The sequence below is a fragment of the Paroedura picta genome, chromosome 6, assembly GCF_049243985.1.
Source record: "Paroedura picta isolate Pp20150507F chromosome 6, Ppicta_v3.0, whole genome shotgun sequence".
NCBI lineage: Eukaryota > Metazoa > Chordata > Lepidosauria > Squamata > Gekkonidae > Paroedura > Paroedura picta.
Genome location: NC_135374.1, coordinates 72,939,464 through 72,958,326, shown reverse-complemented (window position 1 = coordinate 72,958,326; position 18,863 = coordinate 72,939,464). Strand labels below are relative to the sequence as shown.

Sequence of the window (18,863 nt, the reverse complement as noted above, 5' to 3'; positions counted from 1 at the left end):
AAAATAAAGCTATTAATTATTATTATTATTAATATTATTGTTATTGTAACCATTAGGAGTGATGAATTTTTGTGGATGACCTTGCAAAAAGTTCTTTTGAAGTCTTGGATTGGGAAAATAACAGCATTTAGTTACTGATCTTTACTGTTCTTGAAGAACAACTGCACAGTGTTCCCCTGACAAAGCCTACTGGCGAAATGCATAGGGAATTTTTGAAAATTAACTTTGTTACTCAGTTAATTTTCAGAAATTCCTATGCATTTTGCCAATAATCTTCGTCAGGGGAATACTGTGCAGTCGTTCTTCAAGAACAGTAGAAGATTAGTAACTAAAGGTAGCTGTTTCCTTGATCTTGTTATCTGATTTTGCATTATCAGACCTGGCCTTGTTTTTTGTCTCTTGTGACTGGTGTGACTCTTTATTTTCTTGTTATCAAGGCACCCATTGGTTTCTTAACCTCGGCATAATTAGCACCTCACTTTTGAGTCTGCCATGAAAACGCTAGAGGGCGTCACCCCAAGGGTCAGACATGACTCGGTGCTTGCACAGGGGATACCTTTACCTTTACCTTTACCTTTGCTATTACAAAATGGTGTGTGTTATCCTACGGTAGTAATTCATGAAGCTTCTGGTCTTATCCTTATCAAAGATCTGGGGATTTGTGACTTCCTTTCTAGAGTGCCCTCACAAACTGATAGCAAGAACAACTTCAGTTTATCTTTTTTATTTCCATGAGGTAGTAATTAAATGAAAAGGGAGGAGAATAAAGAATAGCTTGTGGGGAGGAGCATATTTAAAGCCCTTTAAGTGTAAAAAGATGGCATTTAATGCTTGGGTGCTATTGTGATGCATCTCTGTTGTACAAGATTTCCAAAGCAATCACTTGACTGTGGAGTACTGACTTTCAGCAGATGGAGCTGTCAATTAGAGCCTACAAATTGGAAATCATATTGCTCCCATGGGTGAATTAGTGTGTTTATTCAGTAATTCTTAGTACTGCAGCTTTCCATTAGCAGCTGTTCTAAGCTTTTGTGATTAATGCATATTGTCTCTGTCTTCACTTTCTCTCCCATCTTAGGGGTGGTATTTCTCTTTGGTAAAGTGTGGATTGAATCAGCGAAGTCCTACGTTAGCTGCTGTGTGACAGTAAAAAATATTGAAAGAACTATTTATCTCCTTCCACGTGAGTCGGTATGTCTTAAAGCAATGAATTAGGAGTTAAGTCATGACACAAATGATGCATTAATAGGTTGTGAAATAAAAAATAGAACAGGGAGTATGCTTCATTATACTGACTTCTATCCAGTTTTCATAAGCTCTTGTATATAATAGTCATAAAATTTTAGGCATAAATTCTCAGAATACCGATTGTGGTGTTCTCTTCTTGTGTTTCAAAGTCTACCTCTTTAATCTCTGACTGTTTCCACATTAGGAGACATACCTTGTTTTAGCCTTGCCTTGAATTTCCTTTGGATGTTGCAAGTAGACTCTAGGCTGTCTGCATTTGGCTTTTCTTCCCCTCTTCTCCTAGGCTGAATTTCATGATATGCTTTCCGCATCTGAGCCCATAGAGGCAACATCCGATCCTGCTTTGCTGCTTTCCCCTTTTCAATCTCCCCCCCCCCCAAGTGGTGCCTGCTCACACCTTTCTTTTCGTTGCACCCCTTAATTCCAACATTCTGCACCTTCAATTGCCTCCCTCCTTCTACCCCAAGGATACTGGATGTGGGCTTTTTTTGTGTTATTGCATTGCAGTATGGAGGAATGTCACTATCTTTTTATTGCTAGAACCAGCACTGTTAATGTGATAACCCCATTAAAAAGAAAGTCAGATTTTTTGTAGGGAGGGAGGATAGCAATGAGGAAAGGGCATGCACAAATGACTCAAAACGGTGAGCGCGGTGAAAAATGTAAATGTATGCATTTCTCCATTGGGCAGCCCCGAATCAAATTCCGCCATGACCAATAAAATTGCTGTAACTGGGATTTCCAAAGTGCGCAGTAAGTCAGAGAGCTTATTTGGGTCTGCACCTGGCATGGCAAATATTTAATGCAGAAATGGATGGGAAAGTCTGCCCCTTAAAATGCAAAGCTGACTGATATTGCTAGTGTGGAAATGGTATGAAGTCTTTGTGGTTTAATCTGTTAGTCTTCATCCTCAACTAAAATTAATCTTAAATGTATGATACTGTGTTTTTTACTGCATTCATCCTTTATTGTTGTCTATCGTTCCTCCCTTAACTGAATTGGTAAATTTCTTTACTGCTTTAAAGCGGATCAATTTATCTTCTGGGAAAGAGACTGAAAATTCCGTGACCATGATGGATGTCTATCAAGAATTTAATGACAAGATCGCAGAAAAATACAAGATTATGAAATTCAAGTCCAAGGTATCTTTTAAAATATCATTCCTCTTAAGTGTTGATGATAGAAGATAGGGTGATCAATTCTGTGTTGCAGTTACCTGTAGTGTCTTAGGCCTTATTATGCATGGCCGCTGAAACGGTCATTAGTAATTGTGCCTAACAGTCAGTTCTATAGCACTCTTAAGTTTGCTTGACCTTTTAGAAATGAAATTAGCTCACAATTTGCGCCATCTTGTTTTATTGTATTTCATTGATATGTGTATTTTATTGGGGTAAGATTTGGGGATTTTATTGTTGTAAGATTTTTGTTATTATGCTCTCTATATATGCTGTAAACTGCTGTGACCTAGTTTGCTGGGAACTGCGGTCTAGAAATCAAATTATAAATAAAAATAAACAATCAGTCTGACCAGTTCCATCCCAGAGCTCTTCTTCCCTCCAAAGCTCTTCACTTCTGGAACACCCTTTATGGAGTTTCTCCTTTTTGGTCTTCAAGGTTTTAGGTGATCAAATTGAAACAGAATGGTTGAAGGGTTATTTTTTTAAAGAAATATGTTAGAAATACCACTGTTTTCCAGCAATAATTGAGTATTTTAAATTATGAATTTTGTCTAGAAAGTGGAAAAGAATTATGCTTTTGAAATACCGGATATTCCAGCAAAATCTGATTACCTAGAAGTTAGATACTCGGTAAGTGAATGACAGTTCTGAAACAGAGGGAAATATTCATATGTAGTCATTACCTTACTAATTTGCCATTGGGGCACTGGGGTGTGGTCAGTAAAGCCTGTCATCTGTTTCCTTGCTGGTTGTAGATGCCTTTCGTCAAATTTAAATTCCTTTCGATATAATGTTATATATTATTAAACTATGAATATTTAGAAATAGTATAAAAACTGTAAGTCAAGGCTATGGTGTTCCCAGTTGCAATGTATGGTTGCGAAAGTTGGACCATAAGGAAGGCCGAGTGTCAAAGAATTGACGCTTTTGAACTCTGGTGCTGGAGAAGACTCTTGTGAGTCCCTTAGACTGCAAGGTGAACAAATCGGTCAGTCCTAGAGGAGATCAGCCCTGACTGCTCTTTAGAAGGCCAGATCCTGAAGATGAAACTCAGATACTTTGGCCACCTCATGAGAAGGAAGGACTCCCTGGAGAAGAGCCTAATGCTGGGAGGAGTGATTGAGGGCAAAAGAAGAAGGGGACGACAGAGAATGAGGTGGCTGGGTGGAGTCACTGAAGCAGTAGGTACAAACTTAAATGGACTCCGGGGAATGGTAGAGGACAGGAAGGCCTGGAGGATCATTGTCCATGGAGTCACGATGGGTCGGACACGACTTCGCACCTACAACAAATAAAAACTGTTATGATCCATTTGAGTGTTTCCTTGGACTGAGAGGGTTTCTATCCATAGAGCACAACTTTATTGATTATTCCTCCTCCAGCAACCTACAAATGCCTACTGAACTATAGTCCTTGGGGTTCTTTGTCTCCCTGGGAACCACATTGGGGGGTAGGCTATATTGTGCTGCAGTGGGCCGGGGACTTCAGTTCATATCCCTAAATGCTGCAAACATGTCAAAGAGAAGCCATGGTGGGCAGCATTCTAATACCTAACTCACTCTATAAGATACAGCACCCAGATTGAATTGCAAAATAAAAATAAAATGCATAAAAGTAAACAAATTACTTTGTAGCAGTAGCTGTAGCCAATCTGGCCAAGGTAACTAGATTCAGACTGAAGCGACCCAAAAATGCACCACAATATAATTTGCTTCATTAAAAGAATGTGCAGGAATATACAAACAAGCAAAAAACAGTGAGAGTAACTTAACAAAGGCTAAGTAACTAATTATAGATACTTATAAAACAATGGTTCCTTAATGCAAAGGGTACTTATCAAGACAGAGTTCAATATAGTTTCAAAATACCCAGATCAACAGGTGTCTGACCATCCTGGCCAATTCAGTCAAAAGGCTGAGTCAAGTCAAGCTCTCAAGCTATGACAAGAGCTTGAAGTTGGATAAGCATACAAAACTAGAACAAAGGATCTTATTTTATGCCTCACAGCCTGCTCTGGCTTGACTCAGGCTTGCCAATCAAAAGTAAGCCCAATGACCATTGGTGTTGCTGACCAGGTGAAATAACCAATCAGATGAGATTGCCAATTAGTATCTGATGCTCTGTGTTACAGTCTCCCCTAAATCCTTGCATTAAGTAGATGGAATGCGTAGGCCTCTAAAGGTGACCTTGAAACCTTTTGGTCTCTTTGTACCTGCCAACTGCCTCTTATTCTTGTCCCTTTCTCTGTCACTGTCAATTGGACCTTGGTTCTCAGAAAGCAGGAATTTTCCATATTCTGGAGGCCTTGGGCCTAAATCAATAATTGAGTCTGAACAAGAGATTGGGAAAATCTAGTTGACGGGGAGATTAGAAAGTTGTACTCTGTGGATGGAAATCCTTCCATCTGTGGAATTGCTGCAGTGGTTCCAAGCCATTGTGGATGCTGAAGAGATAGTTGTTGGCATGCCTACATTTCTGAATAATCTCTGTCAAAGTAGTAGAGCAGTCTGGCTGGGGACATATTCCTGAGTAGTTTGTTTGTGGATGGAGGCAACAGTTCAGGAGGATTGACGAGATTTGGCTTTCTGGGATGTTCACTTACTGCATGCATTGAGCCCATCTGATGTTTGATGAATTTGATTGTGTTGGTGTTCCACACGGACCGATTAAGCATCTGCAGGAGAATAGAAACTGGGTTGCAGTTTCCAGTTGGAAAGCCATATTTGATTTATGTGCTCTGAATTTCATTAGTTAGTTCAAAGGTGCCTATGGTTTTGTTTTGTGTAGTCAGTTTGCCTCTTGGTCTTGCATAAAGAACGGAGGTAAAATATTTTATAATTTAAGAAAATGTGGTTAAAGCGTTTAGTAAAATAGTTCACTACTGTATTTAGTTCACTACTGTATTTCTGTTCTCAGGCTGACTTTCCCCGACTTCCTCAAGACCTGAAAGGAGAGACATTTTCTCATGTGTTTGGAACCAATACTTCTAGTCTAGAACTATTTTTGATGAACAGGAAGATCAAAGGACCAAGTTGGCTAGAAATGAAAAATCCACGTATGATCTATTACATAGAATATTACATACATATTATATTACTTATAATATCTAGTAGAAGGAGGGTTTGATGACATGATAATGTTCAAGGCAAAAATTACCAGAAGGAAAGAGGGAATATTTGAAATCAATGTGGTAGAATCATACATTTGCTGATCCAAGTTAAAGGCATATACAATTTGAGAAGATCTGGAATTCACAGTACAATTCCCAATATCCTTTTCAGATTATTCCAATATTTGTAAATTTTTTAAGTACTTAAAAATCCCACTGACTTTTCCCCTCAGATAATGAAGTTTGCATTCTAAAAGAAGATGAAATATATTCCCCCAAATAGGTTGAGGAGACTGGTTTGATAGAAAGTCTGTAATGTATTTGTACTTGGGGAATCCTGAAGTAGGCACAGGTATCAGAAAGCACTATGGTCCTTTCTAAATGAAAGGCAGTCATGGTTCTGCTTGATGACCATCAGCTATAGAGTAATGCTTTTCCTGCTGAAATCATCTTTCCTGTGTCCCTTTCTGTTTATGTCATCCTGCGTTTGATTTTCACTATAGTTTGTACATTACATTTACTTAGGAATAAATGTTAGGATTAGTAGATTAGTATGCATTTAGGACCCTTTTAATTATGAGAAGGGTACTATTTGTTAAGGAACTGTCGTGATCATTTTTGATAATAAGTGTACTGATGTTCTCTGTATGTGTGAGATTTACATTTTTTGTGTCTTCTGTGGATACTGTACTTTTGTGGCAGTCGTATAAACGGTGGGTACAGTAGGGGAGTTTGAAACATAAAGAAGGCTACAGAGACATGTTCACATGGGCAGTCAAAACAGATTGGCTTAGTAAATGGAGAGAAGTCTGTGTGAAGACGTTTGGCCAAGGTGCCGTTGGAAGTGATTTCCTGCCCAATGAGCAGCTGTTGATCTCTTAAGTAGGGAATGTTGTTAGTCCACATTGCTCATGCCTGGAATGTGAAATGCTAAAAAATCCTTAAACAAACCCTGGTTTTCTTAAAGGTTGATCTCCCGCTATAGCAGCCAACAGTCCCTTCTCATAGGGCAAAGCATGACACATTTCAGGCTGCTTCCTCCTGCTGCTACTCCTTCCCTTATGCTAACTGTTGACCCAGAATACGTCTGCAGATTCCACTCTCTTGTGCCCAATGTTCCTGAGGGTAATTAATTGACCATAGGACAGCAACAACAGCAACACCTTTGTTGGCATATATAAAAGAGAAGGAAGCAATCTCATCGCAATACAAACAAAGTCGACAAAAGCAGATATTATACTTTAGAGTGTGATAGAGCACATTCATGACACCTTATTGCAAGTGTAAAAACTTTGCAATTGATACATTTAAAGCAGGATTCTGATCTGTCAAAAGAAACTGAATCTTAAATTCACTAGATTGCTGTTTTCTTTTACAAAGCTGTAGATTAAGAAATTTAGCTCAGATAGTAAAATTAAATAGACAATGGAAAAACCATGCAATTGCTTCTATGCACTGTTGTCCACAAGGACAAAACCTAGCTGAAAATGGGATTTGTTGAATTTTCCCATATTATATGCAGAAGGTAGAGCATTAGTTCTAGCTAGCATAAATTCTGTATGTTGTTGCGGGATAATAAAATGAGAAAAACATGCAGGACTGAGAACTTGGTGTGATCCCCAAGCTCATTGGGGAGCAGCTATTTTTAGCTTTACTGGTAAGTTCTTGTAGCTCTATGTCTAGCATTTGTGTTTTATGAAATCAAACACAGACTTTTAAGGTAGCAAATACGAGTCTAAATAGACTCCTACAAGTTTTCCCCTCAACGTGTCTTAGCTACATAGATGATTGGTATTCCACTAACACAAGTAAAATGAGACTATTAGGGTCAGATTTGAAATGCATATGAAGCCAGAACTTGATTGTTGACAACCATGCTCTGATTTCCAATAGACATAGAACTGCGTAAGAAAGGCAGTGGAATTCCAAGAATTTTGTGAGGGAAGACAGATTGTATTACCTGCTATCAATGTTCAGTCTGTCTGTCCATGCTGCCCAGTATATTTCCCTGCCTCCAGCAGCAGCTCTCTAGTACTTCACTAGTAACACATAAATTGTTTAGGGTTCACATTGAGTAGCGCCTGGCATTTCCTGAGTACACTTGCAACATCTATTCAGCTCTTTGTGATTGACACAAACTCTAAGAAAATTTAAAGTAGTGTTTCTCATTCCCCTCACCCATCAGCTAAATTCAGGTGTTTCCAGAATGGATAGGGGTTGCAGATAGTCAAATTTCTTGAAAGTAAAATACAAAAAAGGATTGGATCCTGTGGCTTTGTCCTGTGGCTTTGTCTTCCTTCCTGCTAGTAGAAAAGCTTCTTGCATCAAGAGACAGCTCACATCCATGAAATTACTCAATCCAGTAATTATTTTTGGAACCAAAACAACACTAAACAGTATGTAAGCTTTGAAGTTTTCTTGAACTTTTCATTAGGCTGGATGCCTAAAAAATAGTAACAAAAATACATTGTTTAAGAAAGTGCTAGAATCATACAAAAATGCTGTTCATTTTTAACTAAGCATTATGCCTATACATTTGTTTAAAATATGCATATTTAAAAGATGGTGTCCTTGTAATTGGCTCCTGTGTTTCCACAGAACTCTTGAATCAGACTGTCAGTTGGTGCAAGGTGGAAGTAGCAGCGCTGAAGCCTGATTTGGTGGATGTGGTGAAAGATCTTTCACCCCCTCCTCTTGTGATTATGTCTCTTAGCATGAAGACAGTTCAGAACACAAAGACTCATCAGAATGAGGTAAGCTATAAGCTTCAAGGTAATGCAGAAAAACAGCTCTTTGTAAGTACTTCATCAACCAAATAATCAAATAGCTGTGTGTGCTGTGTATTTTGAATCTTGTAGATCTGTTTGCATGTATATGCTGGTAGACCTCAGTGTGACGCTTCTTAAAAGACTGATTCAATCAAGGAGCACTAACTATATTGATTATTTTCTTTTGCAATACATGTAGTACTGATTATGGTTGTATGCATTTTTTCTCAGCATAAATTTAAGTCCTGGAGATGAATGCAGTTGGTGCAATTCTGACATCTATGGGGGTAATTGGTGTAGTTGGTCTATGGGGTGGTTGGTCCCCAACCTTTTTGAGCCTGTAGGTCCCTTTGGAATTCTGACGCAGTGCAGTGGACGCAGCTGCAAAATGTGGAGCAAGCCACCAAATGGCTTATCTTTTGTCACACAGTGAGGATCCTTGTGATCTGGTGCTATGGTGGAAGCTGTTGCAATGTTTTTAAATATTTGGAATCAGATCCCCAGTGGCCAATCAGAAGCCTAGCTTTTGAAAAGCCCACTGTCTCAAATGCTAGGTGGGCATGAGGGGGGCCCATGGGCACCACACTGGAGGCCACTGGTTTCCCTGTCTTGAATTTTCAGTACTTGATGTTAAAAACATGTTTTAAGTTTTTAAATTGTAGATTTTCTCCTCTTGTCAAAATACGTCATTTCATTAATCATACTTCTTATTTGATTTAAAAAAATATTTATAGATTACCCCATCCATTTAAAGCCAAGGCTTTAGTTTTTAAAATTGTACCCTTATTATATAAAGCTTGATGTGAACACGTGCCAGCAAAACAGATGAAGAGTAAAAATGGTCATTTGTTGCAGGTTGCATAGTTTCCTGTTGAACATCAGCAGATAATAGAATAGCATCTCACATCATAAAAGCAGGATGCAGGATGCAGTATAAAAGACAATAAATTTGAAGTAGGGTATTCTTCCTCTACAAACCATACACTGAGGTGGGCAAGGAGTGTGTTTTTAATTATCAGGAGAGACAATTTGAAGATCAGTGTATATGTAAAGTGTGAAAAAATAAAATACTACTAAATTGGTCAAGCAGATGTTTGTATCAGTTTAGAATGAATTACTTTGAGTTTTAAAGGAGTTGTATTTAGAGTACAGAAAAGCAATGCAAATGTTTCCAATATGTGATGACTGTGAAGTCATATGCCAAACACACATTTATGTTTATGAAATGAATATATGATTCAAGAAGGCTTGTGGAAAGGGATTATCTGTTGGGAGAGAACTAGCTTAAGTGACATTTTTCAACTTATTTTGCATAGATTATGGCCATTGCAGCTTTAGTACATCACAAATTTTGTCTAGACAAAGCACCACCTGTACCTCCATTTCAGACGCATTTCTGTGGTAGGTATAACTTAGAGCACCATTGTTTTCTTTCTTTTGACAGTATGAATATGATGATTTAGTAACTCTGGTTAGTGAAGAGTGGTTGAATAATACAACAGCATTTGTTCAAGTGATAGAAGTGTGTTCTTCAAATATATTTATTATTAAAAAATTAAAATTCTAGTCCGCCCTTATGAGATTGGCTCAGGGCAGTGTACATACATAGATTTGGATACAGTTAAAACAATAAAACATTAATAATACAGTAATAATTTAATCGATTAATAATTAGAAATATCAGTAGAACAATATATCATTATCAGCTGAAAAGTTTGTCACTGCCAATAAGTTTATCCCAGGCTGGATATTATTAGAGGGGAGTGTTTTTTGTTGGGGAGGCCCATAGATATTAATGAGTTATTGGCCTCAATCAAAAGCTTGGTGGAAGAGCTCTGTCTTACAGGCCCTGCAGAACTGTGCCACCTCTGACAGGGCCCTGATCTCGCTGAGAAGCTCATTCCACCAAGTTGGGACCAGGATTGAAAACATACTTTGCTGGAGCCAGGGACAATCAACTAGTTGGAATTTGTCAAGCTAAGTGCTTTTTGGGGGACGTAGGCAGCCGGAAAATCTTGCGTCCCTGCCCTCGTCCCTCTGCTCCTCCTTAGGGGAGGTCCATTAAGACTGACAACAGCCACCAGCTGCAGATTTGAGCTGGCTAACCAGGATTTATGGAGGGTGGGACTCTGGGTGGGGGGGCTGCCATTGTTGGTTTTGTTATTACTTTTGTGTATTTTAGAAGAAGAAGAAGAAGAAGAGTTGGTTCTTATATGCCGCTTTTCCCTACCCGAAGGAGGCTCAAAGCGGCTTACAGTCGCCTTCCCATTCCTCTCCCCACAACAAACACCCTGTGGGGTAGGTGAAGCTGAGAGAGCCCTGATATCACTGCTCGGTCAGAACAATTTTATCAGTGCCGTGGCGAGCCCAAGGTCACCCAGCTGGTTGCATGTGGAGGAGTGCAGAATCGAACCTGGCATGCCAGATTAGAAGTCCGCACTCCTAACCACTACACCAAACTGGCTCTTTAATTGTGCTTGGGGCTTTATTGTATTAGGATTTTTAACTTGTAACCCATTGCAAGCTGGCTTGCTGAGAGCGGTGGGAAATAAATATAAAAATTAAATAATTAATGCTATATCTTCAGTTTATTCCACATTTCTGTTGCAGTTATCTCCAAACCAAATGATTGCATTTTTCCATATGACTTCAAGGAAGCTGCTAAGACAAAGGTATTTTCTACATTGCTTTGCCTACTTCCATTTTCAGCTTTCTGAAAAGGATGAGATTATTGTACAGTGTTCATAATAAGGTCAGTTTTTTTAAAGGTCTATGCCAATAGTAATGGATTACTTGTGACTGTAGGTATTGTGCTGTAATACAAGTCTTCCAGCTAAAAGCCACAGAGGGCTTTTGTTATACTTGTATAGAGATTTCTTGCTTTGATTATTGTAGCATTTTTAAACTGTATAAGTCTTTTACAAGGAGGGGAGGAGTCTAATGTGACTCAGTGATTAATCGTATGTCCTGATACAGAAAGCCCCAGGATGTCTGGCTCCAGGTCAGTAACTACCCCATCGTGGTTATCAGGGATGTAAAGTTCGCTCTTGTATAGTTCCTCTATGTTGAAGAGTAGCATATCTTATTAAGAACACTGATGAACTCAGAGTGGAATCTTTTGGAAACAAAATGTGAATATACACATTTTTGATGGACCTTATGAAATGACCGGATAACATGGTTGTGGATAAAAGAAAGTGTATGGGTAATTATTTTTGTATGAAAACCAAACATCATCTGTAAAAAATGCATGCCTTCCTGTTGTATGAACTCTTCTGTTTGAATGAGTTACAGTGTTTATGATGGTTGCTACTGGGCACTGAATTACTTTTTATTTCAGTAGGGCTTAATTATGTGCTACTGTAGTCCTAGTTTATAAAATCTTGATTAACTGACATTTTGTGTTGCCTTGCCTAGAATGCTAAAATAGAGATTGCTGGGACAGAGAGGATGCTTCTGGGATTTTTTCTGGCAAAGGTTCATAAAATTGATCCAGATGTTATTGTGGTAAGTAATAGCGGTATATTAGCAATACAGAAAGGATACACAGTATCAGTAGTCAGACCTAAGATAAAACTGTGTATTGAATAGGCTTTACAATAAAGTATTCTAAAGAATAATCTCAAAATTGATTGACTTACATTTTCAAATATTCTCATTTACATCTGGTTTATCCTTATCCATTGTTGTTCCTCTATATTTAAGAAACAGCCTAGGGGATGGGACGTGTCCGGCTGTCCAAGTTAGAATAGGGCCAATCAGGGTGCAGCCAGCTTTGCCCTGATTGGCCCTGCCCCTAAAGCTCCCGCCCTCTGTCCCTGGACTGTAGCCTCTTTGCTCTCAGACGCGCCTCAGTGCCTGGAGCCGGCAGCAGGTAAGGGGAGATGGTCGTGGTGGAGGCCTTGCTAACGAGGGCCTCTTGGCCTGCTAGGCTGGGCTTGCTGACGAGGGCCTCCCGGCCTGCTGACTGCCTGCTAAGGAGCTCTGTCCTGGCCCTGCTAATGAGCTGTCCAGCCCCCGCCCGCCCCACTTGATCCAGCTGCAAGCTGCAGCCCAAAGCCAACTTAAGCTGCCTGACCAGGAGCCAGGGGAGAAGGCTCTTTCAAGGCCTGTTCTTAGGAATGGGCTTTGAAGCTAGTAAATTAATAATTTAATTTCTCAATGTATATAATATGACAAGTATACTAGTTATGAACTTGTTTCATTCCACTTGGTCAGATAGATGCACATATTCCTCTTCTGAAGCATTCAATTTCAGTATTATCTCTGACATACAGAACTTCTCTAATGATCTAAGTACAAAAGAGCTCCAAGTTGGTAACCATGCTAGAATACTTTATTGCAGGGGTAGTCAACCTGTGGTCCTCCAGATCAGCGGTCCCCAACCTTCTAGTAGTCGGGGACCTCCTCCGAGGGTTGGAGAGAGCCGGCGGCCCGGCCGCTGCCGCCGCTCGCAAACACACACGCGCAGTTGTTGCGCGCGTGCGTTTTCGCCACTAGGTGGCGCTGACGCGCATGCGCAGAGCTGCCGCGCGTGCTCGTTTTTGCCATCAGGGGGCGGAAACACGCGTGCGCGGCAGCTCCGCGCGTGCACATTTGCGTCACTGGCGTGCCAGTGGCCGGGCCTGCTTCTTCTCCCCCTCTCGCTGTGGGGAGGGGGAGGAAGGCGCGGCCGCTGGCGGCCCGGAGCAGGCCGCGGACCGTGAGTTGAGGACCCCTGCTCCAGATGTCCATGGACTACAATTCCCATGAGCCAGCAAATGCTGGCAGGGGCTCATGGGAACTGTAGTCCATGGACATCTGGAGGACCACAGGTTGACTACCCCTGCTTTATTGTATAGCCTAGGTAGCACAGGAGGCAGAGTCTGAGTAGCAGAGACCTGAAGTTTAGAAAAGAAAAGACAATGAAAGAAGAACAGGGGATAGGATGATATGAAAGTGAAAAAAGACAGGCTGGAAAAATTAATGTAATGAGTATTTCGAGGATTGCTGGGTGAAAGTGTAAGCAGTGGACTGAGAACCACTGACCTGAGGAAGGCAGATGTCTGAGAGGACAGCTTGCGTAAATGACTGACGGGGGAAAGAATGTAAATTTGTGAAGTAGTAATAAAGAAGATGGTGGGGATGGTGGAAAACAAACAAGATCCAGTGAGAAAGATAATAGGCTGTTCTACAATATCAAATACTGGATTATGTTTGTAGCAACTTGTGGTGTACTTTCATGAAGGTTCTTCTGACGTACTGTTATAGTCCAATTCCTGGACTGGAAAGAGAACTATTTCAAATTTTCTCAATGCACATTAGGAGAGCGTTCAATAGAGAAAAAGTGCTGTCATTAATGTAACAATATGCTATACTTGCATTTTGTTGAAATGTATGTTAAATTGCATTACTCATGTGACCCTCCTAATCTGGTACTTTGACCTTGATAGGCAAACCTTCCAAAAGGAGATTAGTATTCAGTATGTCTTGGTATCATGTATTATTCACACTTCAGGATTACTGCTTTTTATATTTGGTCTAACTTTGTCTAATTTCTTTTTCTGTGTAAAGGGACATAATATTTATGGTTTTGATATGGAAGTCCTTCTGCAGAGAATTAACATGTGCAAAGTTCCACATTGGTCCAAGATAGGTCGATTGAGGAGATCAGTCATGCCAAAGCTTGGGGTAAAATGTTGCTTAAATCTCATTTCTTTACTGTATGTGATTAAAAAGGAATTATTTTAGCTGCTGTATTTTGAATGTCGTGCTCATCTGTTTTGACTAGTCACGTAGCATGGTTTGCGTACCAATTTAGATTTCAGTAGTGTTGTTAAGAGCTTTATTTCAACAATGAGACAAAGCCAAGCATATTTAGTTTACCTGTCTCAACTAGATGGAGATATTGACAGATTAATGACTAATAGAGGTGCTTTTGTGTATAGTAAATTGTGGGGAAAATGTATGTTGGCTTGACTGGCAAATCATTCCTTAGAGAATAGTTGGGTTTTTCTGACTGTTTTCTATGTAGCTCACTGTATCCAGGATATTTAATTATTTTCCCTCTGCCTTCCTCTCTATCCTAGGTTGCTTTGATTTTTGTGGTTTTACCCTGCTATACAACTAAATACTCTAATCCATTATAGTGGTGGTAATGGATAGTGTCTGGAGGCATGAGAGGTTCCATTTAGATGTTGGTGTCCTGAGGTGGAGTGCCTGTAAGGACGCTGAGCAGAGCAGTCTTAGCAATATGCTGTAGTAATGGTGGTTTATTGTTTATTTGTTTGTTTACTTAATTTATATTCTGCCATTCTCCCCAATGGAGACCCAAAGTGCCTTACATCATTCTCTTCTCCTTCATTTTCTCTCATAACAACCCTGTGAGATAGGTTAGACTAAGAGTATGTGACTGACCCAGGGTCACCCGGCAAGTTTAAATGGCTTATTGGGGATTCAAAGTTGGGGTTCCAGGTTCTAGTTTGGCACTTTAAATAATAGATCAGTGGGTACTCTTCTTTCGGTTTTTGTGTGCAAAGTGCTCCTTCTCTAAAGTTCCAGTCATTAAAGTCTTGCTTTGTACATGTGATAAGTATGCCTGAGAAGAGAAATGAAGCTCCATGCTAAGTGAGTTCTGTGTGTCCTGGTTGAGCTTTATCATGCTACTGTGATCACTGCAGGCCCAATTTCCTAAACTGCACTGGAGCTGTGAAACACGATTGGGAAGAAGTTGCGTTTAATCTCCAGCAGTTTCACTGGGAATATTTATACTTACACCTAGTTATTTAGGGGCATAATGCTATGCTGTAGCTGGAGGTTGATTTAGTTGAGGTGTCATAGCTCTCCCTACACAAATATTTGTACATAATGTACTTCTGCATACACAAAAGTATTTCCAAGTTAAACCTAGTCGGTATCTTAAGCAATTTACTGATCCACCTTAAGAGTGTATGTTAAGTTTCTAAAACAGCCAGGAAAGTCTATTAAAAGTATCATGGGATAAAACCCAAGATCATCTGATAAAACCAATAAAAAAACTCTGTGGGGAGGGTGATCTCAAAGGCCTAGGAATCTAGAAGCATCTGGTGCCTAAAAATTTGCAAGCTAGGTGCCAGCTGGTTTTCTGTAGTGAGAGAGTTCCTGAGCTGGGATGCCACTAAGGAAAAAGGCCACCCCCCCTTGCCTGTGAAAGTGGAGGGACACTAGGTAGGGTCTCTGAAGATTGTATCAGTCAGACACGTGCATATGAGATGTTATCTTAAGGGTATAGTGCCTCTTACAGTTAAGGGGGAAAAGATTAAGAAAAAAATTAACACAACCGTAGTGGATGGCAGTAATATCTCTTTACATCATTCAATTAGGGGAAAAACTTAAATTTTTTATTGTAACATCTTTTAGAATGAAACTTTAGTGGTTGTCTGAACGAAGAATGCCCAGGAAAACTTATGCCTTGAATAAAAGTTTGTTTTAAAGCTTCCATTGGACTCAAACTTTGCCTTGTTCTTTTGTTAGTCTTTATGCTATTTGTGGTTATATAGTTGTCAACAAGCAAGCATGTGAATCTTGATAACTGTTTAGTAACTGTGCAATTATTTCTTAATGTTACAATTTATAAATTTCCCTCTCTGTGAAGCAGGCTGGTAAAGACATGGTTTAGCAATTTCTTACATGTCTTAATGTCATATTCACTGAAACGTTGAAGATTCTCTGTTGTGCTTGTTTAAGTTCTGTACAGCCTTGAAGGTTATTTAAAGATAGATAAATACAGGAGAGAGTACATCTTACATACATTTTGTTAAGCTGAACAAAAGCCTTATGGGAAGAGTTTCTGAAGAGATTTCTTCCTTTCCTGATTATAAAGGGTCGTAGTGGATTTGCTGAAAGAAATGCCGCTTGTGGTCGAATGATTTGTGATGTCGAAATTTCGGCAAAGGAGTTGATTCGTTGCAAGAGCTATCATTTGTCTGAACTGGTCAATCAGGTTCTGAAAACTGAAAGAGTGTCAATTCCGTCTGAAGAAATAAGAAACATGTATAGGTATGTTGCTTGAGGCTTTCCTTATGAAATTTCAACGGCAGCAATGATAAAGGAAAAGAAGAGATGTTGGTGTGTGTGTTGGAAAAGTATATGATCCATTACTACATAGAAAATTTATTCACATTTGACAAAATGGATATTGGCAAGTCAACCAAGTGTTTGATAAAGCACCAAGTAAGGAAAAGTATTGAGAAGCCTTGGGCATTCTTCAGAGGTACAATTTGGGCTTTATTTTAATTTAGTGTGTTTGGAGTGAGAGAAGCTGAATGTATGAAGCTGCCTTGCTGCAAGTCAGACCATAATTCATCTAGCTTGTATTGTCTTGTAACTGGTAGCAGCCTTTCATAGGCAGAGGATGTTCTTTTCCATCACCCATTACCTGAGAACCTTTAACAGGTGATGCCAAGAATTAAAGTTGGAACCTTCTTGAAAGCAGTTGTGAAGTTCATGATCATTCTGATATGAGGAAGTGAAAAAATATGAAAATCATATGCATTCATTTGGAGTTGAAATATTTATTTCCTGAAGGCATTTCTAAAGAAAAAGCAAGCAAATAACTCAGTGTACTGGTTGATTATAAGACAGCTGTGAACTGTCATTTTCGTTTGGATATAAAGAGCATACATTAATATTTTAAGGGGAAGCTGAAGCTTTTCTTGAAGGGATGGAGGAAGTGCTGATATTCAGGAGGAAGACAGTGGTGAAGCTGTCTCTTGAGATAGAATCATAGCGTTGGAAGTGGCCATACTTGCTATCTGGTCTAATCCCCTCCTCAGTGCAGGGTCAACCTAAAGCATCCATAATATTTGTCAAGCCACTGCCTGTGATGGGGAGCTCACCACCTCCTTAGGCAGTCAGTTCGACTGCCGGACTACTGTCTGTGACATTTTTTCCTGATAACTTGCCAGTATCATTCTATATGCAGCTTAAACCCATTACTGTGGTTCCTATTCTCGGCTGCCAACAAGAACCTTTCTCTGCACTTCTCTGACAACTTTTCAAATACTTAGACAGCAGTCATGTCCCCTCTCAACTTCTTCTTCTCCAGGCTGAACATTCCCAAGTCCCTCAGCCTACTGTAATGGAAGTTTGTTATTACAATATTCAAGGGATACAAAAAAGACTTTGGTGTTTCTTTGTGGCCTTTTGTTGTTGAATGGCATTGGTTCTGTACTCCAGTAAAATTTATTTCAGTGCCTCTTAGTTACGAATGAGATGGTAACCATGGCAGTGATTTAATCCATGCCCTAACCTAAGGCTTGATCATGTAGTTTAACATCTAAATCCTATGATTGGTACCAACCTGTGCTGCAGGTGAGGTGCAGAAGGGCAGCTTCTGTAGCAGGAGACGCTTCCTTGCCAGATCCAAGTATGGTTGTCAGCATCATCATTAGTAAAATTGTTTCAGATGTAGTAAAATAATAAAATAGAACCCGCCTTACTTGCTGACTATCAGAGCTGGAGGTGGTCAGAAGATTGTCCTGCCTCAGTTTTGCAATATATACTTCAGTTGGTGTAGTGGTTAGGAGTGCGGACTTCTAATCTGGCATACTGGGTTCGATTCTGCGTTCCCCCACATGCAGCCAGCTGGGTGACCTTGGACTCCCCACAGCACTGATAAAACTGTTCTGACTGAGTAGTGATATCAGGGCTCTCTCAGCCTCACCCACCTCACAGGGTGTCTGTTGTGGGGAGAGGAAAGGGAAGGCGACTGTAAGCCGCTTTGAGCCTCCTTCTAGTAGAGAAAAGCGGCATATAAGAACCAACTCCTTCTTCTTCACTGAGTGTAATCTTTGAAGTTATTACAGTTATTCTGAATGTCTTTGTGTTTAAATCCATGTGAAGTAAAATCCTAGGCGTGGTAATTGCTGGGAGACTAATTGAAACAAATTTGCTGCAATGGCAATCACTAATGAACTCTACCTTTATGGGTATATTATGGGAATTTATATTTCTGTAATTTCAAAATATGGATTAATTTATGAAAATTTTCTCTTCTTTCATAGTGATTCTCATCACCTGTTTTACCTGTTGGAGAACACCTGGACCGATGCCAAGTACATTTTACAAATAATGTGTGAGCTTAATGTACTTCCACTAGCCCTACAGATCACAAATATTGCTGGGAACGTTATGGTAAATCTAGGGGTTTTTTAATCAGTTACGAACCCAATTGTTGTATTGCATTTGAATATGTAGTTTGATTTACTGAAAATTGTAGGTGCCTTTTTTAAGCGACATGCATGAAATGCAGTACATAGTAAAACATGTCAGTGTAGTCTAGGTAGCATATATCTTTGACAATAGATGGTGATTTTATAATCAAGGAGGCTGTGAAGGCAAAAAATGCAATTGACATTCAAAGTTACCTTGCTCACAATGCCTGTGTTGTGTTGAGTAAAATGCTCATGTGATCACTTTTTGATAACTTGCTTGGAATTCATAGGCAATCTTACTCAGAGTAGTTTGCATCTTAGCAACAGTGGTGGTCAGTATGTTGACTGGCAGCATAGCTGCCGTTTGTATTTCCTGGCTTGCTTGAAT

The 18,863-nt window shown here is 39.7% G+C and overlaps 1 protein-coding gene across 4 annotated transcripts in view; it reads left to right on the top strand.

The window, feature by feature from the left end:
• POLA1 (DNA polymerase alpha 1, catalytic subunit) overlaps positions 1 to 18,863 on the top strand; it is a 256,073-nt gene that overhangs the window by 15,813 nt on the left and 221,397 nt on the right. For all 4 annotated transcript variants that reach the window (XM_077343005.1, XM_077343006.1, XM_077343003.1 and 1 more), the window contains exons 11-21: positions 1,079 to 1,191; positions 2,274 to 2,390; positions 2,982 to 3,056; positions 5,343 to 5,481; positions 8,134 to 8,288; positions 9,620 to 9,704; positions 10,914 to 10,975; positions 11,721 to 11,810; positions 13,857 to 13,973; positions 16,144 to 16,319; positions 18,326 to 18,455. In XM_077343005.1, the coding sequence (XP_077199120.1) occupies positions 1,079 to 1,191; positions 2,274 to 2,390; positions 2,982 to 3,056; positions 5,343 to 5,481; positions 8,134 to 8,288; positions 9,620 to 9,704; positions 10,914 to 10,975; positions 11,721 to 11,810; positions 13,857 to 13,973; positions 16,144 to 16,319; positions 18,326 to 18,455 (1,259 nt within the window). The remainder of the gene's footprint in view (positions 1 to 1,078; positions 1,192 to 2,273; positions 2,391 to 2,981; positions 3,057 to 5,342; positions 5,482 to 8,133; positions 8,289 to 9,619; positions 9,705 to 10,913; positions 10,976 to 11,720; positions 11,811 to 13,856; positions 13,974 to 16,143; positions 16,320 to 18,325; positions 18,456 to 18,863) is intronic.